General features: G+C 53.2%; 2 protein-coding genes across 2 annotated transcripts; one reads left to right on the forward strand and one right to left on the reverse strand.

Moving 5' to 3' along the window:
• Positions 1–1,933: 1,933 nt before the first annotated feature.
• Trnp1 (TMF1 regulated nuclear protein 1) lies at positions 1,934–8,752 on the forward strand. Its single transcript, XM_040756409.1, has 2 exons — positions 1,934–2,935; positions 8,024–8,752. The coding sequence occupies exon 1, from the start codon at positions 2,107–2,109 to the stop codon at positions 2,788–2,790; it is 684 nt and encodes a 227-aa protein (XP_040612343.1). The 5' UTR covers positions 1,934–2,106; the 3' UTR covers positions 2,791–2,935; positions 8,024–8,752.
• A 2,892-nt stretch (positions 8,753–11,644) lies between these two features.
• On the reverse strand, positions 11,645–19,092 carry Tent5b (terminal nucleotidyltransferase 5B). The gene is made up of 2 exons (XM_005079554.4): positions 18,582–19,092; positions 11,645–13,481 (listed from the first exon to the last, which is right to left on the reverse strand). Exons 1-2 carry the CDS (start codon positions 18,843–18,845, stop codon positions 12,462–12,464), a joined length of 1,284 nt encoding a protein of 427 aa, XP_005079611.1. The 5' UTR covers positions 18,846–19,092; the 3' UTR covers positions 11,645–12,461.
• Between the last annotated feature and the right edge of the window lie 5,960 nt (positions 19,093–25,052).

Genomic DNA, 25,052 nt, shown 5'->3' on the forward strand with positions numbered 1-25,052 from the left:
ACTATTTGTTTTTTAGATAGCCTCACCATCATTATACCCTCCTCACTCTCTTTCCATCTTTATTGTTTGTTTGAGATAGAGTTTCTGTTTTGTTCTGATTGCCCTGGAGTTTACCACGTAGATCAGGCTGGCCTGGAACTCATAGAGATCCTTCTGCCTCTGCTTGTCAAGAGCTAGAAGGAAGAGCACGGGCTGCCATTCCTGGCCTTTCTCTCTTTAGCTAGGGTTTCATGTAGCTCAGGTTGGCCTTCATCTCTTGATCCTCCTGCCTCCACCTTGGAAATGCTGGAATTACCGGCTTGTGTCACCATAAAGGAATGGGTGGGAGGGATATTGGGACTTGGGGGGCAGTAGACATCCGTTCCTCCATTCATCTGGGGAGTTGGCAGCAGATATTTACCTGATGCAGAAAACACCAGTCAAGCTTCTCTGAGTGAGGTGCTTTTGCACTGAGAGGCCCAAAGCTATTCTCAAAAGCAGAGTCATCCATGTTTAGGATGCCACCATGGGGGAGGGAGGGCATTCGTTCTTGCTGAGCCTCCCTCACTCTCACTGAACCCTCTGATTCTCTGAGTTCCCATGGCCTGGGTTTCCCTTCCCCCACTTTGCCGTGTTGCGCCCCCTCCCCAGTCTCTATACCGAGGCATCGATTAACGGGCAGCCCTGGGTCCTGTTACTGAACTCACTGAGCTGACCGGCCCCTGGCCCCTCCTCATCGGAGTCATCGCCTCTGAGGGCTACTCCAGTCCACTAAACACCCCCTTTCTACCTTTGAGTCGGCTCTCTTCTCTGAATCTATCTCCGATTCCTCCCTGGCTCGGTGAGCTGCCTCTGGAGACTTGTTGTCATGCCCACAGTTCCTGAGTAACTCAATCAAAAGGCGCCTGTAAGCACTTAGAGAAGGTCAGCGGAAAGGAGGGACCGAGGCTTTCCTCCTCCTCTACCCAGATTCCTCTCCAGATTCTTTGAGATTCATGGCGCCGGCCACACCTTTGGCAGGTCCTCTGAAACCCAGGGGCCGCTGCAGTTCTTCCTAATGGGATTTAAAACTGCTTTTCCGTCCTCCGGATCGTGCCCCCTCCCACCACGGTCCCCTTCCATCTTCGATGGCACATTCAAATAGATACATTGGAGTCTGGGTCAAGGTGAGAACAGCAGGGCTACTTCTGCTGTGGTGGAAAGAAACTGGGTAGAGTCAGGAAGATTAAAATCCTAGATATAGAGTCGAGCGCCTGGGGGAGGGGAGGACTCCAAGTATCTCAAAGGGCTCTGATGAATGGCTGAGCTTATTCGATTCTGACCACTATCCCACAAAGTGACCTTGAGCATCGCGGCTTCTTCTGAGTTTCCCCCTCCGCGTAAAAGGAATGGGGGAGGTGTTTTGTGTGCTGGCAGGTGCACACACAGGCAGGGCTGGAGCTAGAACATAATTTTGGACACCTTGGGGTTCTTTAAGGGCCCCCACGAAAGTTGGAGGGCCCAGCAGCTGCGGCTGTAGTGTTTGCTTTGCAAGTTAAGTGCCTTCCTGGTGTTCAAACAATCCAGTCATCTCCAACCTTCTGTGGACGACAGTTGTCCCTCTGCCTTAATCACTCTCACAACCCCAAAATGATGGGAGAGGGAGTCCTAGCGAGCCTTGTGGCCCAGGAGACCCTGAGCACTGAGTTCTAGGCCAGGCTCTCACTGTCATGCTGACGAGGAAGGGGTGCGGGGGTGACGCTCAGTCCAAACCCTCCTCTGGGTGGAGACTGAAATGTATGACTTTTAAGCATCACTTGGAAGTTTACTGCTGTGAGAGTCCAGGCGAGGAAAGTGACCGCCACTTACCCACCCAAAACTTGGTGTGATGTCCAAATAGGGCCAACCTGGAAGAAGGACCGGGAACCTGAGGCTCTTGGGGACCCGCTTCTTGGTGGAGGGCAGGGCCGATTGAGGACGAGCAAGTCTCGATTGGCTGTGTTGCCCATCGCTCCGCCCCACGTGTTATAAGTTGCTGGGCGGTGCGTGCGGCCTGGGTGTGGGCTCTGCAGCCACCTCTCCCTCGTCTCGTGCCCAGCGTCTCTCCTCCCAGCGCACCGACAGCTCGGGGCCGCCGCGGGGCGGGGGATGCCGGGCTGCCGCATCAGCGCCTGTGGCCCAGGGGCCCAGGAAGGGACGGCAGAACCGGGGTCCCCCCCGCCGCCACCCCGGGAGCCCCTGCCGTCCCTCCAGCCCCCGCCCCCATCGCCGACCTCGACCCCGACACCCGCTCAGTCACCGTCGTTGCCCGAAGCGGCGGAGACACGGGCGGAGGGGCAGGAGCTGCAGCGCTGGCGCCAGGGTGCTAGTGGGGGTCCCGGGGGCGCGGGCTCGGCGGGGGGCGCGGGCGGGGGAGCGGGCGCGGCGGCAGGGGCCGGGGGCCGCGCGCTGGAGCTGGCAGAAGCGCGGCGGCGGCTGCTGGAAGTGGAGGGCCGCCGGCGCCTGGTGTCGGAGCTGGAGAGCCGGGTGCTGCAGCTGCACCGAGTCTTCTTGGCTGCCGAGCTGCGCCTGGCGCACCGCGCCGAGAGCCTGAGCCGCCTGAGCGGCGGAGTGGCCCAGGCCGAGCTCTACCTGGCGGCGCACGGGTCGCGTCTCAAGAAGGGTGCGCGCCGCGGTCGCCGGGGTCGTCCCCCCGCGCTGCTGGCATCCGCCCTCGGCCTGGGAAGCTGCGTGCCCTGGGGCGCCGGGCGGCTGCGGCGCGGCCACTGCCCGGAGCCCGACTCGCCCTTCCGCCGCAGCCCGCCCCGCGGCCCCGCCTCCCCCCAGCGCTGACCTCAGAACCCCGGACCCCTGGGCTCCGGAGACGGGCAGAAGGACGGTCGGACCGACCGACGGGTCCGGGTGCTGGCTAGATGGACGGCATCGTCTACTCGGAGGAGACAGTCGGGGGCCAAGGGACCCTGAAAGTGAGACTGAGGTGAGGTGGTGCGGACTGGTGCTTTCTGGAGTACAGTGTGTCTGTGTCGAGGGGTGCAGCGCCCGGGACCTCCCATCTCTGGGGCGTTTGGCGTCTGTGGGGCTCTGATAGAACCGAACGGTTTTTTTCGTGGTTTCTTCCCTCATGCTGGGTTAGATGGCAGTGCCAACCTCCCTTATAGAGCAGAACTAGTGGAGGGTCGGGCTTCAGGAAGGGGTTTGGTGGCAAACTTTAGCCAGCCGGAGCCTGCTGCCATATTGCAACATCTGCCACCCTCACCTGTGGTTGTGTGGTCTCTCCTGGGTCCCTTGGGACTGTAAGTCAAGTCCTGCCCAGCTCCATCTCTTGGGGAGGGAAGAATAAGGTCCCAGGATGGAAGGAGGGTTGCCAAGGGGCTGTATGCCCGGATTCTCCTCCTCTGAGCCCGTTTCCCATTAGAGGAGACAGAATCCCATAGAGGTTGAAGATTTGGTCCCATAGTATTTAGGCCTCTCTGCTTCTAGGACACAGTTTTTCTCCTGCTTCTAATAATTTTGCTACCTGTGTTTGTAGCCTTACGTAGATGACCAGAATGGAATGTTTATCACCTGCTCACCTAGCAGCCCCCCTCCCCCAGTATCTCTAAGATGGCTCTGCCAGGGATGGAGGCAGGTGACACTCTTTAGCAGCCCCAAGAGGGCAGGCCTGGCATCAGCTTCCAGAAATGGGGCCTTCAAGGGCCAGACTGGACGTGCCACCTGCTTCTTCCTGACCAGATGTCCTTCAGGCCCCATTCCTCCGTCCCCACTCAGTGACCTGGCTGCAGCCACTGCCAGTGGTAAAGTGGGTATATCCGCTTTTCAGGAGGCTGTGGGGAGGCTAAAAATGGGGTGAAGGATTCTTTTTCCCCACTATAAGTCATGGTAGGATATTTTGCTCATTTAAATCATACCTAGAGACGGGTGCTGGCTCGTCCAGCCAGGAGCTGATTTAAAGTCCTCACTTTATAGACTGGAAAAGGGACTTCTCAAGGTCACATGCCAGAGAGAGCCTGTGTGTGCTCTTTTCACTGTATCCCAGCTAAGGAGAGCTGACCTCTGGGCCCTGTCTACAGTGACCCTGAACAGTACTGCCCCTCTCTGAGTCACATCTTCTCTGTCAGGCCTGAGGAAGAGGAAGATGTCAGAGTCACAGCAATACCATTGTCCTGCCAGTAGTCAGGTTTATTGTCATAGGCAGGGGTCCTCAGCTGACCCCACCCCCTCCAGGCCTTTCCCTCCACACATATCAGACTTACTGACTGGGTTCTCAGAAGACCTTCCTGAAGCCTTCTTAGTTGACCAGCTCAGAGCTTCTAAGGGAGCCGTGGGGCCAGGGCCGTGAGGACTCTGGCATGTCTTGGCCTCCCCGGATAGGGAGGACTTATTGAGGCCTCTCAGGTTATCTACAGTGCTGAGAACACAGGACTCCCTGGAGGTGACATAGTTGGTGTTCAGGCTGCAGCTCTGGGCTGCCACCAGGGCCGCCTGGTTTCGGGTTTGCAGGGATGGCACTGGATCTGGAGAAGCTAAAGGCATAGAGAGCTTCCTACCATTGCAGTTAGGGCGGACTCTTGTAATCAGCTTTGACCTGATTTAGAGGTGGGGGTGGGGGGATACATAGAGATGACACTTGTTGGAGAATGGCGGGTGGGCAGGTAGAGGTGCTGGCAGCTGTGGCCCCTCCCCTTCCAGATGCCAGCCCCCCCCCCCCAAGAAAGTCGGGGCCAAGGCACACAGCTCACTGACTTGAACCTTAGGTTATGTTAGTGTGCTGTGCTAACGTCACCTCCTCACCCTGCCTGGCCCTCCTAGGACCCTGTGTAGGGTTCCCAGGTCTGGCCCCATTCTCTCCTCACCCAGCAGACACCGATTTCGATTTACTCCTTGGGTTTCAGGAGGAAACACGCACCGGAGGGTCTCTACCTTGAAGGGCTTGCTTTCCAGACCTCTTCCGGGTAGCTTTCCCTGGAGGTCACCTCCCAGGAGACCTAATTGGGGCCCAGATTATTTTCTCATTTTGTTTTTTGAGGCAGGTTTGCCTTAACCTCCATAAATAGCAGGGGATGACTTTGAACTTTTTTTTTAAGCATTCATTACTTATTCATGGGTGGGTGAGCAGTGTGCACGTGCCAGAATGCTGTGTTGAGGTCAGGTGGAAACTCAGCAGGAATCCATTCTCTCTCCCATCACGTGGGTCCCAGAGGTTGCGCTCAGGTGGTCAGGCCTGGCAGAAGCTGTGAGATTCTGATCTCTTGCCTCCCTCTCCCAAATCATGGGTTTCAGGTAAACACCCCCCTACGTTGTGTTTATGTAGTGCTGGACCAGGGCCTGGTCCATGCTGGACGGGCACTCTACCGACTGAGCTACATCCCCAGCCCCTGGGAATTATGTGGGTTTTTTGTTTTGTTTTGTTTTTCGAGACAAGGTTTCTCTGTAGCTTTGGAGCCCGTCCTGGAACTCCATCTGCAGACCAGGTTGGCCTCGAACTCCCAGAGATCTGCTCCTGAGTGCTGAGCTTAAAGGCGTGTGCCACCACCGCCTGTCGGAAATTATGTTTTAGACTGGCTAACATTACTGTACACCTGAGCCAAAAGCGCTCTTCCAACATGACTTCCTGATGTAGCTCTGGCTGAATACTTTCTTGATGACCCCTAGCCTGCAGCCTGGGTGAGTTCAGGGACCCTGGGGATCTATGCAATGAGGACATTATGTCAACCAGTAAATCTGGGTGCTCAGTAAACAGGAGAGAAACAATCCCCTTTCCGTCTTGACTGGTCCAGAAGCTAGCTTAGCAGTGCCACCAGAGGGCAGTGTGGAGCTGCTGAGTAAGAGTTGGGGGCGTGGCCTGGAGCGTGTTCTGTTCGCTGTGGCCCAGTCCTCAGCCATCCCCTTCCCCTGTGGTCCTGGGACTTTCTGGCTTTGGGTGGTAAGGGTCTGCAGAACAAGCGGAGGTGGCTGTCCCTGGGGCGCATTACTGAAGGAGTGATTCCAGTGATGGCTTCCAGCGTGAGGAGGCTGGAGTTCTGATCTGCATCTATCACTCCTGGGAGCACAACTCTACAAGAGGCACACAGAGGACCCTGGCTTCCAGAGAATCTCGTAGGGAAGGTTTCTTGGGAAAAGGCCTCCACTGTTGAGCGTCACCACCCGAGTCAGTTCTGTGGGCACAGACTTGTTCCGCCCATGACAGCACTGGGACCTGCCTCCACCTAACTACCGAGGTGTTTCCTAGACAGGAGGCTGAAATGACAGGTCCAGACTAAGGTGTTCCAGCCCTGCGGTGGGCAGTGCCTTGTGCTGACAGCTTGATTCCTTGAGAACCACTCAGCTGTCCTGGAGAGACTCTAGGCGGGGAGGGAAGTATTTAGGAAAGCTGGAAAAGTCCCAGCCTATTTCTTCCCCCATTATTCTTTTGACTACACCCTGGCCAGAAGTGACGAGAGGAGAGAACCCTTAGTTCTGGAATAAATGAACCACTTCCTTCACACTGGGTGCCATGCCAGACACTCTACACCCATTATTCACATTGTCTCAAACGCTGCAAAGCAGTGTTCTTAACCCCATGGCCATCGCGGGGTCTGAGGGCCGAGGTGGCAGATAGCTTCTCAGAGGTGGAGAGCCTATGATTTCAATGGGCTAGTGACAGTACCATTTTGGGGGGCTTCTGAGTTCTCATTTTTAATGGGTCCAGTCCTGGGGAGGGAGGCGTGAGATACTGGAGGGGTGGCAAAGTGTGTCTGGCACCCTGTCCCTCAGGACTGGACACACCCTTTGCCAGGTTGTCTGGGTTCTGGGGGTGAGTCAAGCTGACTCAACATACCGGGCTTGTGGCAAGGGTGGGCCAAACATGTTCAGGGCTGTATGCAGGGCTGAGGCTTTCCTCCGGCTGTCTCCCCTCCCTGAAGACCTAGGCAGGGATGTTTGGAGCCAAGGAACAAAAGCCTGGGCAGCAGGAGAGGAGGATGGCATGTACTATGGCAGGCAGAAGGCCTAAAGTAGAACAAAACAAACCCGAGATTTGGTCTTTGGGTGAATTGAATTGTGTCAGCTTGGGCAATGACTTTCTCTTTTTAAATCTTTTGTTTTTTTGGGGGGACAGGATTTCTCTGTGTAGCCGTGGCTGTCCTGGAACTTGCTCTATATAGACCAACCTGGCCTCAAAGTCAGAGAGATCCCAGTACTGGGATTAAAGATGTGTGTCACCACCAGGCTTTAAATTTTTTTTATCTGTTTTTATTTTAACTGATGTGTACATGTGTGTGCAGGCGCCCTTGGAGGACACCAGTGTGGGACCCCCAGGAACTGAAGTGCCAGGCATTTGTAAGCTGTTTGGTGTGGGTGCTGGGAACCGAGTTCGTGTCCTACACCAGAGCACCACATGCTTTTAACTTCTGAGCCGTCTCCCCAGCTCTTGAATCAATTATTTTGAGGAACACTAAAGAGCAGCTAGCTTCTGGGTGTAAGAAGTCCTACTGAGTGCCTCATAGTGGGGCTCTGTGAATAGTGGAACCACTCTGCCCAGAACAGGAGAGAACGAACGCCAAAGATAACATTCCACTGGAGGAGCAATGCACCCCTTGGTGGCTCTAGAGCAGGGGTTCTCAGCCTATGGGTTGAGACTCCCATAGGAATTGCCTAAGACTATTGGAGAACGCAGATACGGTTCATAGTAGTGGTAAAATTACACTCATAAAGCAGCAAAGAAAATAATTCTGTGGTCGGGGTCACCACAGCATGAGGAGCTGTATTAAAGGGTGCAGCGTTAGGAGGGTTGAGAACCGAGGCCCTAGAGCACCACCATATTGGGAATCTGTGGGACAGCCCTGGGGAGAGGGGGCAGGCTCTTCATTCCAGGAACATTCCATTCCAGCTGCTCAGACTGGTGGAGATCCCAGCCAAGGACAAAGACCCAAGGGAACCTTTGCTCCTCCGATCCCCTTTCCATAGCAAACCCTCTTGCCCTGCCTCCCCATGGTAGTCCTTCTCAAGGAGAAAGATGCGGAAGGTTGTGGGTGGGGTGGGGCAGCTTCTGGAAAAGGTAGTTAAGGCTCTTGGCATTTTCTTCCAGCTCCTCAGAGTCTCCACTTTCTGGGTCTGGACTTCTGCATTCCACGCCTTCTCTGGATACCGCCCTCAGGAAGACTTCCAGGATTGACTGCACCCTCCTCTCAGAGCCTTTACAGTGGCTGGGGCCTGGGGCCTGGGAACTTGCTATACTCTGAATTGCTTTGCATACCCTGCATCTGACTTGGTTTATACAGGGACCCAGATGCTGTCAGGTAGCTGAGAGTGCAGCAACCATGAGAAGGATTTCTTCTTAAAGACAGAGTCCTCATTCTTAAACAAGTCACAGTGTAGCTGGAGTCCCTGTCACAAGTCACAATGCAGCTGGAGTCCCCATCACCACAAGTTGGTGTAGCTGGAGTCCCCATCATCACTAAGTCCGATAGCTCCAGGAGGCCTATTTGAGGCCTGGTGTAGGAAACGCCCATTTCCCCATCACCCACTGTCTTTGTCCTCCCCATGTGAGTGAGGACAATACTTGCTTGCAGACAATCAGCTGCTGCCTCCTAGGGGGACACCTCTTTCTTAGGATGAGGTGGTGGAGACATCAGACTTCCAAGCAAAGTTAATGCACAAAGGAAATCCATTTCTTCACATATCCTGATGAGGGAAGGAGGCACATGTACTCGCACACCGCCCAGAACTTAGAGGCTTCTGTAACATGGTTGTATATCGACTCAGTCCCCAATTGTATACACGCGGGAAGAATAAATCTCAGTAATGTGAGGCTAAACCGTGCAGTTTTGAGGTTCATGCTGCCAGTGTCCTTGCTGCCTTTCCTCCGGGTGGGTCATGTCTCTCAGCTGACAGCTCCTGGAGGGCTTGTTTGGTTTGGCAGTCTGGGCCTGGGGACTGGCTCACAGACGGATTGCTCCCTGGCTCAGAGCTGACCCTCAGGAAATCTGTTTATGGGTGTGATGAAGATGCCCAGAGACAGGAATGCGTGTGAGAGACCGAGGCTGGGATACTGTGGCAGTGTCCACCGAGGGCTCCTCGGGAGACAGGCACATTTAAACTTGGGCGAGTTTTTTTTTAAAGGGACTCTTTCTAAAGGTGTGGGGTGTACCTGAGAAACTAATAAATGGGGGAAGCCAGGACTGGTGACATACAGCTGTAACTCCAGCACTTGGGAGACTGAGGCAGGAAGATGGGAGAATCTAAGGCTAGCCTGGGCTACATGGGACTAGAGATACTTCAGTAATAAGGTGTTTCCCTAGAATGTGGGAGGCCCTGGGTTCTAGAGAGCTCCAGAGAATTCACAAGAATGAACACCTTCCATTGTTGGGTCTGCAGCAGGGAGGCAAGGGTTAAAGAATTGCTGTCATTGCTGGAGGGGTGTGAACCATGATAGCTTGGAGGGGAGGGACTAGTCACGAACAGCAGGAAACCAGGAACAAGGGAGCCTTTGACTCCTTCCAACAGCTTCCCCCAGGGCCTGAGCAGAAGGGCAGGTAGTGGCTCTGGAGGGGCCGGCACACCATGTGCCTGCCTGGGGTGCCCTTTCTCAAGTCTACATCACCATGGCTTTGCCCTCTGACTTCATTCTGGAAGGGAAGGGGCTAGGTGGGCTGTTGCTGGTACAGCGATTAGAAGGTGAATGAAGGACAGGACTCTCCCCCCTCAACTGGCCTCTGATTCCAAATTCCTGATGCCTGCACATCCTAGCTTCCACAAGAACAAGGACAGGTACAGAGTGTCTTTCTCACACCCGGAAACAACGCACCACACCCACAGGTTCACAGGTGCGCTGTTACCACAACAGGTCCCAGACAGTCACCCCAAGCCATGACTACAGCACAGACACATCAAGAAAATGTATGTCAGCCGGGCGTTGGTGGCTCACGCCTTTATTCCCAGCACTCGGGAGGCAGAGGCAGGCGGATCTCTGTGAGTTTGAGACCAGCCTGGTCTACAGAGCGAGTTCCAGGACAGCCTCCAAAGCCACAGAGAAACCCTGTCTCGAAAAAAAACCAAAAAAAAAAAAAAAAAAAGAAAATGTATGTCCTGGCACATTACTGCACTTTGCCAGTCATACAGAAAGTAGCCTTGCCACACGCACACAGAGACAGACTTGTCACCATCATTCATGTGGCATCACAATGCAGGGTGGGTTGCAACATTGTGAGTCTGACAAGCCTCTTGGACCACTTTGGCCTCCGTTTTTGTCTCTAAAATGGAAATAGTACTATTCTCTGGAGTTGTTAGAAGGATGCAGCTCCACGTGATGGCTGGGCACACCTAAGCATGGCATCTGACCTGGAATAAACCATGCTAGACAGCTGCTGCCACGCCCACACCTCCTCACGTCATGCACGTGTGTGTGCCCCGGCTCCAGAGAGTAACCACGCCCACACAGCGGCCAGACATCCTCAGGCACACGTGCCCTCCTGCGGGCATGCCTGCCAGGGCACGTGTGTATTCACAGACAAGCTCCCTTGGCCCAGAACACTTTCTCCAGACAGCTACATGGCTCCCTTCCCAGAACCTGTCTGCCTTTGTTCAATCCAATACCATCTTTCAATGAGGGGCAACTCGTGTGGATTGAAGTTCCTTGTTACATTTTTATGCACTGCTGACCTCCTAAGACCACAGTATACCTTATTAGGCTGCAACTGTCACGAGGGTAGGGATCCTAAGACCCAGAACCATAACAGGCATATGGTTGAGCTCAGATAGTGCACACATGCAGAGACCAGGACCTCTGGGATTCTCATCTTCTGAACCAAGCACATCCAGGTGAACCCTCACCCCAACCACTGAGCCTGCTGTGTTTACTCTGCTTCCAGCTCAGGGTCAGGCTCACGTGGCCAAACTGGGAGGTAGGTTTTATCTGAGAGCTTTAGTTAGGTGGCCACATCTGGGTGGGACAGAGCCCTTTCAATTCCCTTTCCAACTGTTTGGAGCCGTGAGAAGGAACTGAGGCGCTTGCCAAACCCACAGAGCAGGTGAGGGCTATCTGCTGACCTGGGGCAGCCTCTGCTGCTTTAATTTTTCCCACCCTGACGGGAACCATCAAAGTCACCACTTCAGAGCAGCCTAATGAGGCTGAATGTGTCCAAGGCTTTGGGATCCCCAGATCAAAGAGGCAGGGTAAACAGTGGGCAGCGTCCAGAGGTGAGTGCCAATGCCCTGAGGGAGCAGCTCCCCAATAGCTGGTACGGCTTCAGAGAGACCCAGCACCTCTCCAGGAAACCTGTTTACAATAAGCTAGAGTATGCCCATGTCTACTTGCTGGGGAGACCCTACCTGGAGTCTGGGGGACCCTCCAAGTCCTCCAGCCTCAGCCTTCAGTCCAGTTCAGATTCACCCTGCTGGCTTCCTGGGGAGACAGACTGGAGGGCCTGCTCACCAAAGGCCAGGTTCCGGCCTCTAGGACTCCAGGGACAGAACCTGGAGAGATGGATATACATTCCTTTTAACACGAGAGGTCTAGACTTGCTGAAGCAACAAGGAGACCAGCCACACTCCCAGTTCATAGTTGTCGAGCTGTGGACAGGAGGGACACACCACAGTCACTCCTGGCTCCTCCCACAATACCAGCCAGACTCAGCCTGGGGAGGTAGTGCCAGCCCTGTGTCGTAGAGATCCTTACCCCGGGAGATAGCATTCAGTTATGCTCACTCGCTCGGTGTAGATGATCTTTATTGGTGGAAGAGTGCAGCACAGCAGCCAGTCCAGAGAAGAGAGATGGGGCAGGCCTCCCTCCCCCTGGTGAAGATCCTGTAACCAAGCAAGTGGGGTGGGTGCCCCTAACTGCAGCAGCTCTGGACCCAGCAGCCTCCAATATTAAGTGTTCAGACGGCAGGGCTCCTGGGAGGCCACAAGGGAAGGGAGGGGTATGGCTGCATCCTGTCCTGCTGTTCAGAGCCCATTCACTGTAAACCTCAGCACCTCAAGAAGTCCATGCAAGTCCCAGGGACTGAATTCCCGTCTCTCCAAAAATCCAGGGAGCTGCCTCATACCTTAGTTTATCTCTTCCTAATGGTCAATGAAGTTGGGCCACCAGGCTCTGAGTCATTCAGCTAGACCCCAGGTGAGTATCCTGTCACATGATGTCATATTTTAGCCCGCACAGGAGCTTCTGGGTCCCTGTGGGCTGACCCCATCTAGGCCATGGGGATCAACCCAAGGTGTTGCTGCTGAGACTGCCCCCGACCCCAGAGCTGACTTTGTCTTTTCAAGACACATTAGCCTCCATGACCCAAGTCAAGCAGGCCCAAGAGTGTGGTGCGAGGACCAAAGGGTCCTCCTCTCAAGACCCTGACTTGGCTTAAAGCCCATAGGACATCATGCAGGGAAAGTCTAGTCTGTTCAAAGGCCCAGCGCTATAGTCCCCGGCCGGCTGACACAGGTGGCCTGTGTCTGGTCACATCCTCCACACACACACCTGATGACTCCGCCCCACCCCGGTGGCGCACATTTCCTCCTGGCCAGGATGAGAGTCAGTTGCAAGGCAGCCAGGTGGGATAGGAGTGAGCCCGGGGCAGCAGAGGCTGCATGGGGGTCACATAGTAGTTAACCGTGGCTGGCACAACCCCATCGGAGCCTAGACGCCGCCAGGCCAGGGCAGCGGCGGCAGCAGGGCCCTGCTCAGCTAGGGCCTGGAGGGCTAGCATCGCGATAAGGTCCAGAGTCTGGCGGCGCTCATGGCTCATGAGGCACACTGTGCTCTCGTTGACCACCTGGTGCAGTGTTACAAGGCAAGCGTACCGGCGGGCTGCATCTGCTCCGCCAAAGTGGGCCTCTAGGTAGCGCTCCAGAATGCGCCTCTGCTCCACCGGGTCCGGAAAGTCGATGAAGAAACGGGAACACATGTATCGCTGCAGGGCCCGAACATCAGTGCTGGGCCTTGGCCTGAAGCCCCGCACCAGGAGGTGGCAGTACTTGAGGAGGCCACCGCCACGGATCTCCTCGGGGCTTCGCGTGGCAATGACTCGGTGCTGCAGGTGCTCCAAGGCCTCAGCAAAGTCCCCGTAGAGGCTCTCGCCTGTCACAGTTGGGTGGAAGGCCTCTGACATCGGCGTGGATGAGCACTGGCCAAAGAGCAGCAGGGAGTCCAGGATGATCTGGAAGGAGTCAACGCTGAATTCAAACTGGCGCCTCACGGAGTCCACGAACTTGAGCTCCACGTTCTTACCGCTCTTGTTGGATAGCGAGATGAGGCTCCAGCGGTCCAGGTCCGTGCACACTTTCACCAGCTTCTGCACATAGGCCTCCTTGAGCGTCAGTGGCGTGATCTTGGCCCGGCTCACTCCCACTGGCAGGAAGTCCAGCAGGCAAGCCAGGACCACTGCCTTGGTCAGCTGGAAGGATGCCTCACTCTGCAGGTCCATCTGGAACACCAGGTCCAGGTCCTTGTAGCCTAGGCCACTCTCAGGATGCAGCACGTGGCTAGCGGCTGAGCCGTGCAGTCGAACACTGTGTACGTGCAATCCCTGTTCCTCCAGGCTGCTGCGGACCACCTGCAGGGGAGGGTGGGGGGAGAGACGGGTCAGGTAGCTGGGTCTCTCAGGTCTGCACCAAGGACTTCCAGGATCGATTGATCATGCTACCACTGTTGGCCTCTTACCAGCTTCTGTGTCTTTGTGAAGTCTTTTAACTTACCAAGCCTTGATTTGCCAATCTGGAGAAGGGCCCAGTTGAAAGGAATGACTCAGAAGAGCAATAAAAATAACAAATGCAAGCGGAGAACTTACGAAGCACTTTACATTAAAATACAGCCTCACTTAATCTTCATAATAACCTGATGAGGCAAGGTATATTCCTGCTTCACAGGTTGGGAAAGAAGCACAGAGCAGCCTGAGAACTGTCCAAAGTCACACAGCTGGTAAAAACAGAGATGGCATGCAACACAGAGCTGAGGTCTTCCCACGGCACTACCTGACCTTCCTAACACGGCAAGGCAAACACTTGGTATCATGCCAGGCACTGCGTGATGGGCTGCTTAGCGCCACATGCCTTCACACATTAACTCCCATGACAGTCCTTTTTGAGGACTGCTATCCAGTCGACAGATGAAGGGGTGTAAAAAACCACATCCAAGGCTGTAGCATAGGCAGCCTAAGACCGGAACTCAGGTTGATTAGATTCACAAGCCCACGTATGCCCTTGAATTTTTTAAATTTTGACTTAGCTTTATTCATCTTTTTATTTTTATTTCTTTTTCTTTTTTAGAGACAGGGTCTCACTATGTAGCAGCTCTGGCTGTCCTGGAACTCATTCTGTAGACCAGGCTGACCTCGAACTCAGAAATCTGCTTGCCTCTGCTTCCTGAGTGCTGGGGATAAAGGGGTTTTTCTACCACGCCCAGCTATTTTCAGTTTTTTAAATATTTTTAAATCTATGTATATGTGTGTTTTGCCTGCATGGACACATGTACTCCATCCATGGAGGCTAGAAGAGGGCTTCAGAGTCTCGGTCCCGGAGTTACAGGTGGTTACGAGTTGTCTTGTGGGAGCTGGGAATGGAAGCCAGTCCTCTGGGAGAGCAGCCAGCGCTCTTAACTGCTGAGCCTTCTCTCCACCCCGTTCTTTCTTTTGACTATGACAGATACTTTTTTTTTTTTCTTGCTTGCTTGCCCTCAAAAGGAACCAGGGAAGCAGATACTACACGAGCAGAAGCCATTCAGAAATGACAGGGCTGAGTTGAGAGTGGTGGAGCAGGGCTGTAATCCCAGCCACTTAGGAGGCTGAGGCAGGAGGATACGGAGGACCCCACCTGGAGCCCCAGGGTTGATGGCATGGGAGCATGACAGGGACACCTGTGAGCCTTCTGGAACTTGGCTCTTAGCTAGGGTACGTGGGAGAGGAGAGAAGCTGGGGGTGAATAAATAAATACAGACACGGTTTCTCAGCAACCCCAAGCCCTTCGCATGGTGTCCTGAAAGTGACCAGGCAGCATTCCTGCCCTCAGTGACTCTGCAACCCCACCTCGTTGCCAAGTCAGCACGGGCTCTGGGGCAGGTTGTTCCCCAGACTCCCAGGGAATTACTGTGAGGAAGAATGCGTGTAAATGCTGAGCAGGCAAGCTGCAGTGCGGCAATCTGAGGCGGGCGGCTCCTCCAGGAAGACTTCCGGAAGGAGTTGTCATGGTAATGGGGCTGGGAAAGGGAGGAGTACCAGGGTTAGGTATTTAGTAAGTACCAGATGCAGGACCTCAGCAGAATCTATGATGGGGGAGGCGACTTGGGTGCGGCTCGGCTGTACAGGGCATGCTTGACATGTGTGCAGAGTCCATCCCCAGCACCAGAACCTAACCAAAGTAGCCAATCCACCAAACAAACCTGAGGGGGCAGATCCTCATGACCCCCATGTTACAGGTGGGGACACAGGTTCACAGGCGTGAAGCCACATCCTTAAGATCAAACCCAGCTATGGCCAATTCCAAGCCTGTCTTTTTGCTTTGCTGCTGAGCGAGGATTGAACCTGGAGGTCATGTTTGCTAAACTCACTCTCTACACTTATCCTTACTGGATAAACCTAAACATTTTAACACCACCTACCCCCAGCACAGCCTACCCTCCTCTCTACCACCTTCAGGCCCAGGCTTCAGAAGCAGCAGACTTGTTTTCTAATCCTTTCAAAACTTCACCTGGGCATGACAGAGGATGCCTGTAATCCTAGAACTTGGGAGGGCTGAGGCAGGAGGATCTCTCAGAGTTAGAGACCAACCTGGGATATATAGCAAGACCAGATGTCAAAATTAAACCAATTTCCCCAATCCTATCTGTCTATCTACCTATCATCCATCTATCTTTCTTTTATACACACGCACACATCTACATAGATATAGACATTTGAGACAGAGTCTCAGTAGCTCAAGTTGGCTTCAAACTAGCTGAGGTTGTCCTTGAACTCCCAATCCCCCTATCTCCATCTCCTAAGGAAATGCAGGTGCACTACCACACTTTTTTTCTTTTTCCTAAGTGAGGATGAACCACAAACTACCGAGGCCCAGAGTAGTTGGTGGTGGGAAGGTGGGGGCTGGGAATGGCTTCAGCCAAACAGGACCAGTTCCTGTAGCCAGCATGTGACCTTTCAATCGCACACCCCAGCAACTGTCCCCAGGCAGCCAGTGAGAGACCATCCCCCCTCCCTGAGTCTCAGGTGAGCAGACTGGGCCTTAGTGCCAACTCCTGGTCCCCAGCTGATGCCCACCTCAGGGCATGGCATCTGGCCAGGTGAGTGAGTACCTAGCAATCCCCTCATTATATCCCCTGCGTCAGGGCCATGGGGCCAGCTGTGTCAGCCAAACCATTGGTGATTGTTTCTTTCCCAGGTATGACTATTGCCAGTTTGACAGGCTGTCCCCAGATACTGCCACACCCAAGGACTGCAGGGCAGCTTGCAGCCTCCCAAATCGGACTTTCCAGCCATGGAGGGGGCACTGACTACGGCTTCCTTCTCCTGTGCTGAGGCACCCAATTCCCCAAGCTGCTCTGTTCAGGGCTTCTGCTGAGACCTTGGGAAGACTAGAGACTTGCAAAGCTTGCAAGAGCAAGCCCTCTGGCTGCAGCTGGAGAGATCAGGTTGTTTAGTTCAGTTCTCTGGGGTGAGAAAGCAAACGACTTGTTCAAGGTCACAAGCACAGTAAGTGGCTGAGTTGAACTAGAACCTGGTCTCCAGAACCAGAGAAGGGGCTCCAGTAAGAAGGGGTCCCTTTAGCCAGGCACAAGCAAGGATGTATTTTTCTAGCTGCTCCGATTGTTGCAGTAGGGAAGACCCTGTTGGACACAGAGGTAGAAGGCTTCCGCTCTTGAACCAGGAAACAACTTAGCACTGGGGAGAAGCCCTACAAGTTCCTCCCTCCCCAGACCCTTAGTACCCCCACAGCTTTTAGAGCTGCCACCAGAAGTCAGTGACTGCTCAGGCACGTGCTCCCTTGGGAGTCTGGAACCAGACAGGATATTGAGTAGTCAAATCCACTGCCATGGCACAGATGGGGCCACGGAGCGAGGGAACCAACAATGAACCCAGACACCCAACTTCTCAGTCTAGCCCTGAGGCCTCTGCCACCTCCCCACTCCGCAGCCAGCAGTTCCCTGTTCTGGGATGTCCCTAGTTTAGGAGGACCATACCATGAAATTGGCTGCCTCACATGACTAGGAGACAGGTTGGTACCCAGTCACATTTGTGCCCTTAGTGTCAGTTTGGATACTTGTCCCTGGGGAGGTGTGATCATGCTGGGCAGCACCTTTGCCTCCCTTCATGCCTGGGACTATGGTATTTCCTCAAGAGAAAAATAAGCATAGTGGGCATTCACCTGTAATACCAGCTACTCAGGACGCTGGGGCAGGTGGATCATTTGGACCTACAAGTTTGAGAGGAGGCCAGGCAAAACATAGGAAGACCCTGTCTCAAAACAAAACAAGTCAAAGCGGGTTTACTAATAACCCAGACAACAGCGGAATGCTTTAGCCAGCTCCACAGGGACAGCCAGTGAGTCAGCCCAGGAGAATCCGTCCCCGCCCCCTCCATCTCATTCCTTGTTCCTAGGGAGGGTGAGACCATCCCCCAGCAGCCACCCTCCCTCTCTGTTGGAAACTATGGCAGCAGGGGGATGTCCAGCTTCACCTGGTTTTTGCGTAAAGCCCATGATTGGCAGTAACCCACAGGAAGCATCACTAGACTTTTCTGGTTTCCATTATCAGACTCCTCTAAGATCTAGATGTTGAGTTTGGGAGTCAGGGGAATGATGGCGAACTCTGGAACCTGTACCATCTGCTCCCGGGGAACTCCTGGAATGCCCCGAGTTTTCTCTCCACCATACTAAGTAGTCTTAGACAGCTCACTGTCCCACCTGAGGCCTCAGCTAGAATGGGGGGATGAGAACAGGCATCCCCTTGGTGTTTCAGAATACCGAAGTGCTCAGGCTATAACCCCAAAGAGTAAGTCTGAGGTCATACAGGGTTAAATAAAAGGAAGCTAGAGTTTGATGGAGGGAGCAGCTGCTAGAACCTTCCCCAAACATCCTCAGGAGGGGGATGGTGCCTTGGGGTCTGAACCCTGAACTGGCCTTCATTTCCAGTCTTAAGGGAAGAGGAACACCTAAAATGGAAATCTGATGCTATCTTCAGGGGTGGGGTCTCGGGTCTGGCCGAAGCACGTGGGAGGCAGGGAGTCTTCCCAAGGACCTCTGAGCTGTTTCACCTAGCCAAAGTTTCTTGAGTCAAGGGCTGTGGGAACACAAGGACAGTGCCCCTGGATCCCTGAGGGTGCAGGAGGTTCAAGGGTGTGGACTAGAGGAAGGAAGCTATTTTGGAACAAAGCACACACACTCCTCATCGGCGGCTGCCCGTACCTTTTGCCTTGGCTTGCAGATGGGGAGGTGCCTCCATCTAGTGCCTTCCTCATCTCCCGGCCAGGGTCTTGGTGAGTGGTTCCCAGGGGATAAGGACGCCCCCAAGATTGTGGGCAGGAAAGCTCAACAGGGTGCGGGAAGAGCAGAGCTGGTAGCCCCGGTTCCGATTCCTTAGTTTTCCTAGTTGCCGGGCCAATCGCAGACTCCAGGTGTCTTGCGGCAGAGCACCCCCTAACCCCCCGCCCCTGCCAGCGCCCCCTCACCTGCACGATCTGTCGGGGCTGCACGCTCAGCGTGGGGAAGTTGCCTCGCCCGTGAATGGGGATCGGTTCCCTCAGCAGCGCGTCCAGCCGCTTCACCTGTGGCCAGCTCAGCCGGCTCTGGTGTCGTCCCGGAGAGGCCGAGGAGGCCTCCGGGTCCGGGCCGCCGCCGGCCGCCCCAGCCGTGGCCACTGCCAAGGACGCATCCGTCCCCACTTGCGCAGCTGGCCGCTCCAGGCTCTCAGCTCCACTCCCCGACGGCATCATTCGCCCGGCCCCGGCGCCCCGACGGCAGAAACCCGGGAATGGTTAAGTCGACGAGAGTAGTGAGAGTGTCTGCGCACCGGCCGAGGCTGGGGGCGGGGTGCGGGACCCGGCGGCGGCGGCGGCGGCGTGGCAAACCCAGGGGACACCTCCGACGGCGGCTAGGACTAACAGACCTGAGAGCCAGGTGGATGGGGCCCAGCTGATTCTTATAGGCCGCGGGCCGCACCCCCATTGGTCGGCACAGCTGTCACACAGCGGGAGCCTACTATTGGCCAGCCCAGTTTTGCACTGGAGTACTGGCTCCTAGGGATCCTGGTTGGCTGAAAGGCACGCCCCTTCCCCGCCCCCTCTCTCCGGCTGAATTCCCTCCTTTGGTCTTTAAAGAACTTCTGCCGACTGTGATTGGCCCGAGCCTGCCGGGACCCAGACGGACAGCGCCCTCAAGCGGCAGGAGGGAGGGAGGTCTTTGTAAAGTATGTTGCAGTATTTAATAAAGCGGCTGCTTTCTAATTTATTCCCTTGATTGGCCCTTCGAACCACAGCAAGCCTGACCTACATTTTAGGTAAGGTGAAATCTGCTCAGAGAGAGGGCATTATTACCACTCATCGCGTAGCGTGTGAGTGCCCGTTATGGTCCTGATGGAGGTGTAAAAATCTATGCAGCACCCTCTCTCTGCTTCAACTGGGCAGATCCCGGGCCTTTCTGGAATGGATATTTCTGTTTTTCTTCTCTCTCTTTACGGATCATAGATGCTGAGACTTATTGCTACTTTTGAATTTGCCAAGTTTTGCTTTTTTTTTCTAGATTTTAAATACATGTGTCATGGGGAGGAGGAAAAATCGTAATTGAGTCACCCTGATTCATAACTGCAGTGTTTTTTTCTTCTCATTATCCCAAAAACATAACGAATTCCATATCCTCCTGCTCTCCTATAAGGCAGGCTAAGGAGTAACATGACAGTGAAGGAGGAATCAAGACTTAGAAGCATGCCAGGCGTTGGTGGCACACGCCTTTAATCCCAGCACTCGGGAGGCAGAGGCAGGCAGATCTCTGTGAGTTCGAGACCAGCCTGGACTACCGAGCGAGTTCCAGGACAGCCTCCAAAGCCACAGAGAAACCCTGTCTCGAAAAACCAAAAAAAAAAAAAAAAAAAAAAAAAAAAAAGACTTAGAAGCAGCTACTACACCCCAGGGTCTGAGGACACTGCTTAGTCCGCCTTGAGCCAGAATACACATTTCTTTCCAGAAGCCAGCCCCAGCAACATGCTACCCTTGTTTCCCTCTCCTGGAAACCCCAAGAGAAGGTATCATGTGCTCACCAGGTCAATACCTCTGTATTCTTTCCAGTGAAGTTGGTTGTTATTTTCACTTCTTTATTCTTTTATTTTTTGTTATTTTATTTTATATTTTAGAGACAAGGTCTCATTAGCTGATCTGTAACTCACTATGCAGATCAGGCTGGCCTTGAACTCAGATCTGCTGGCCTCAAACTCAGACACCTGCCTGCCTCTGCCTTCCAAGTGCTAGAATTAAAGGCATGCACCACTACCATTCTTACATTTATTCTCTCTCTCTCTCTCTCTCTCTCTCTCTCTCTCTCTCTCTCTCTCTCTCTCTCTCTCTCTCTCTCTGTTTGTGTGTGTGTGTGTGTGTGTGTGTGTCTGGGGGCATAATCCAGGGATTGAGTTTAAGTTCTCAGCCTTGGTGACAAGATCCTTTATTCCCTGAGTCATCTTTTGGCTTGTTTGTTTGGTGTTTTGTTTTGAGACAGTTTCTCTGTGCAGCCCTGGCTGTTCTGGAACTCACTCTATAGATCAGGTTGGCCTCCAACTCAGAACAAGGCACTGGGATTAAAGGTGTATGCCACCACCTCCCTGTGATCCTGTCTTCAAAAAATAATAAAGGAGAGCTGGAGGTGTGTCTCAGTGACTGATTGCCTGCCTAGCATGCTGGAAGTCCAGGCTTCAATTGCTAATGCCACACAAGGGAAAAATAAAGATGAGAGCTCATTTGACTGACTTATCTCAGAACCCTGGGCCACTGAGGAAAGAGTTTGAGGTCCTGTTAGAGTGTTCTCTGGCCTAGGGGTTTGGCTCAGTGGCTCTGAGAGCTTGCATACACTAGTGCAAGGGCCTGGGTCTATTCCCCAATCACCAAAACCAACCCAAAACATCCCAAAGTCCACAGCATAGCACTGTCACTTGCTTCCTCTCATCCCTCAACAGAAGGGGGGACTAACATTTCTTAAACCTCTACTATGCACCAAATCATGTTACATATGTTGATAATTCATTCTTGAAAATATGCCTCAGCAGGTGAGATCATTTTTCTAGATATGCAGATGAAGAAATTAAGGCTCCAGAGATCAAGTGATGTGTCCAAAGTCATACAACCACTAATTGGCAGTATAGGGCTTGAACTCAGGCCTCCTGACTGTATTTCCAGCCCCTCCTCTTAGAAGTTGGCACAGGTCATGCGGTCATGCTTGGCACAGCCCTGGCATCGCCCATAACACCCATCCCTCCATTTATTCATTCTTCAGTCAGCATCCCCTGTATACACAAGGAACTTATTAGGTGCCAGATGCCAGACTGAACCCTGAGATAGGGCAGGCAACGTCTTTGTCCTTTTAGAACGTTTGACTGTAGAAAGACAGTAGAGAAGTAAACGAGACACTTCAGATGACGGGCTAAGGTAAAATAAAACAGGGCCACAGGAAAGAATAACCGGAAAGGGGAGCGGGAACTGAGATGCTGGACCAGGGACAGCTTCTTGGCCTGGTGAATTTCTGCTCGGTCCCCTTCTGACCCACCTCTCTGTGTTTGTGCCTGAAGAGCCAGGGCAGTCAGAGAGATACCAGACCACATAGTATTAGAAGCCTGAAGGCCCCAGGCGGAACAATGAGGCTGAAAACCATTGAGGGAGTAGTGCCCCTCTTACAGACTTGATCAAGTTTTCTAAGGAAATCCAAATCTCTTTGTCTATCTTTTTCCTTCTGTCTGGGCTAGGAAGAGCAGTTAGCCAGCACATGTACTATATGAGTCACCCTTCTGTCAACACTTCCATTCGCAAAATTGATGCCTTCCATGTTTGCCCAATGGGTTTAGGGGTGACTTGGGGAATTTAGGGAGGCCGAGAGAGAGAACACAACAGGTGCTCCCAGTAAGATCTTTTAAAAAAAGATTTATTTATTTATGTATATGGATACTTTGTCTGCATGTACATCTGCATGCCAGAATAGGGTACCAGACAGTTGTGAGCTGACATGTGGGTTCTGGGAATTGAACTTAGGACCTTTGGAAGAGCAGTAAGTGCTCTTAACCACTGAGCAATCTCTCCAGCCCCCCCCAGTAAAATCTTTTGTTTCCATCACAACCAGCTTTAAAGTATCCCAATGAGTGGAGGCAATGCACTCTGGGTGCATCTTGAGTCCAGTTGGCTTCAGGATGTTATGGGTGAGCCTCTGCCAGGCGCCTGTACACGTTTCCCATCTTAATTATGACTCCATCTGATCTTAAAAGGGAACTTTGTTCTCTGTGATAACAGAGTTGTAGAGATAGAAAGCAACCTCTTTGTCTGGCTGGACCCCAGCTGCTTATTCTGTAAAATGGGAGTGCACCAGGGGTAGGCTCTCCCATTCATCTGACCAGAGGCTAGATTGCCACACTGGCCTCTGGGCTCTGGGACCCCAGAAGAAAGAGTTCTGGGAATGCTGATGTATGGCTGCTTAATAAACCCTCACCACAAGCATGCTGCCTGTCTTATGCTTGCCACACCTCGGCAGATCTCAGAACATAATCTCATGGCCCAAGAACAATAGCTCACTTCGAAGGAGGAAAAACCGAGGCCAGAGAAATGAAGTCATTTGTGTGGAGCCTCAGAGTTAGAGAGACTTCATACCTAGGTCTGGCTGAACTCCAGGCCTAAGTCCCAGTGAGGACCTCACCCAAGGGGTGACTTCGGAAAGCCAAATTACACACAGGTGATCCTTCCCAGTGGCGCTCACCCATCCCCTCTTCCTGTGGGTCTTGGCCTCCAGCCTACTTCATGTCCTCACGGCCAAGGTAATGAACATTGTCATTACTGGTAATTGTGCCCCTAGCCTGTATAGTGTCGACACCGGCCACGCCTCTCATCTCCTCCATTTACACAGCCCCAGCCCCATTAGCTTCTTCCCCCACGGGGTCCTCCTCTCTGCTCCCCCCTCCACCAGCCTAGAGTCCATGGCAGTCGCTGTAATCACTTCCTTGCATACACCCTCAGCCCCCTTGCTCCCCCATCATTAAATTGCCTCTGCCTGGCAAAGCCACACCCTGGCTAAGCCTCCACAGCTGACTGGGGCTGAGGAGGGACACAGCCCTGCTGATCTCACTGCAACATCAGACCCACCATCTTACCCTCTCCAGTCCTAGAGAACACGGACAGGCCTTCCGTTTCTCGACTCTAAATTCTCTACCTGTGTCCCCGTCTCAAGGGATGCCCTTGCTCCTCCTTTCCCTAGGAGAACAGACCAATCTGAAGGACATTTCCCTCCACACTCAACACCTGCTCCACGCACTCTGTGCGTCGGCTCAGCCTCCCCTCCTGCTGCAGGGACGCACCTGTTTGCTCCTCCCTTGAGCACCCGGGCCCCTTCTCCTCACTGGTGGCAGGACTTTTCTCCACTGACTTTCCCTCTCTCATTGACTGGATCACTCTAATCTGCATTAAGACATAATCTCCAAAAAGCTGGGGTGTGGTAGTACATGCCGGTGATCCCAGTACAAGGGAGACATTTGGTTCCACCCTTTTACCTAAATGCCTTTGTCAGATTTAAGGTCGCATTGCTAAATCTAATCCTCAATTTTCTTTCTTTCTTTCTTTTTTTTTTTTTTGAGACAGGGTTTCTCTGTGTAGCCCTCACTGTCCTGGAACTCACTTTGTAGACCAGGCTGGCCTTGACTCACAGAGATCTGCCTGCCTCTGCCTCCCCAGTGCTGGGATTAAAGGCATGTGCTGCCAACACCTAGCCCTTTTTTCCTTTTTTCTTTCTCTCTCTTTTGTCTTTTTTCTTTTAGTTTTTCTTTTTTATCTTTTCTTTTTCTTTTTTTTTGGCTTTATGAGACAGGGTTTCTCTGTATTGTTTTGGAGGCTGTAGGTTCAGCCTGGCCTTGAACTCACGGAGATTCGCCTGCCTGTCTCCCGAGTGCTGGGATTAAAGGCGTGCGCCACCAACAACGCCTGGCTCTCTCTCTCTCTCTCTCTCTCTCTCTCTTTTTTTAGCGTTACAGCTTTTTTTTTCAATGCAGAAGAAAAAAAAAGTTAAAACCCTCAAATAGATGTAGAGAACAGAAAGATGAAGGAGGCGTGACAGTGTGGCCTGGACCAGCAGCCACAAGCCTGGGCAGATGTCAGGATGCAGTGGTAGGAGGAAAGGATGCTGAAGATTCATCCAGAACCCACAAGCACAGAGGATGTCAACAGACACCTGGGCTCCTCATGGAGCAATGCCACATGCCAAGTCATGGGGACCTTATTATCAGCTTCCAGCATTCAGGGAAGCAGAGGGCAAAGTCTGGGACTCCTTTGGCCTCTTTGGCATTTTCCAGAAATATGTCTCAACACAACCTCATGTGTCTTCTGCTGAGAGTGTGCTTTTTTGTGTTTTAAAATTGCACCAGCCATCGTGGTACACACCTTTAATCTCAGCACTCAAGTGGTAGAGGCAGGCAAATCTGTGAGTTCAAGGCCAGCCTAGTTTATATAGTCTAGGTCAGATAGGGTTATACAGGGAGACCATGTTAAAAAAGCAAAGCAAAAAGACAAAAAAACCCTGAAACCAACAATAGAAAACAAAACCACAAAATAAGGTTGTCCTTTTCCTCAGTCTTGGCTTCTGGACAGCACTAGAGCATGGCTGCAAAGCTCTGGATTCGTCTCAGGGACGTTTCTGTGTGGGTGGTGACTTGAGTTGCGTCTCATACATCAAGGCCAATCAAGATGTCTTCATCTAGATAACATGGCAGGCTGCAGACAATGAGGCAGATGCTCACGGCACCAGGGCCTGCAGTGCAGACCCCTGCCAGAGTGTCTGTGGGATCACCAGCCTCTTAAAGGGATGAGCTCCTTTAGCTTGGGGCTCGGGTGCTATTCCATCTAGTCCCCACAGAAGTGACTGTCAGCTTCACAGACTTCAGACTGCTCTTTGACCACCTGGCAGTGAGACTA

This window comes from Mesocricetus auratus, unplaced genomic scaffold (assembly GCF_017639785.1).
Source record: "Mesocricetus auratus isolate SY011 unplaced genomic scaffold, BCM_Maur_2.0 Super-Scaffold_100014, whole genome shotgun sequence".
NCBI classification, from domain to species: domain Eukaryota; kingdom Metazoa; phylum Chordata; class Mammalia; order Rodentia; family Cricetidae; genus Mesocricetus; species Mesocricetus auratus.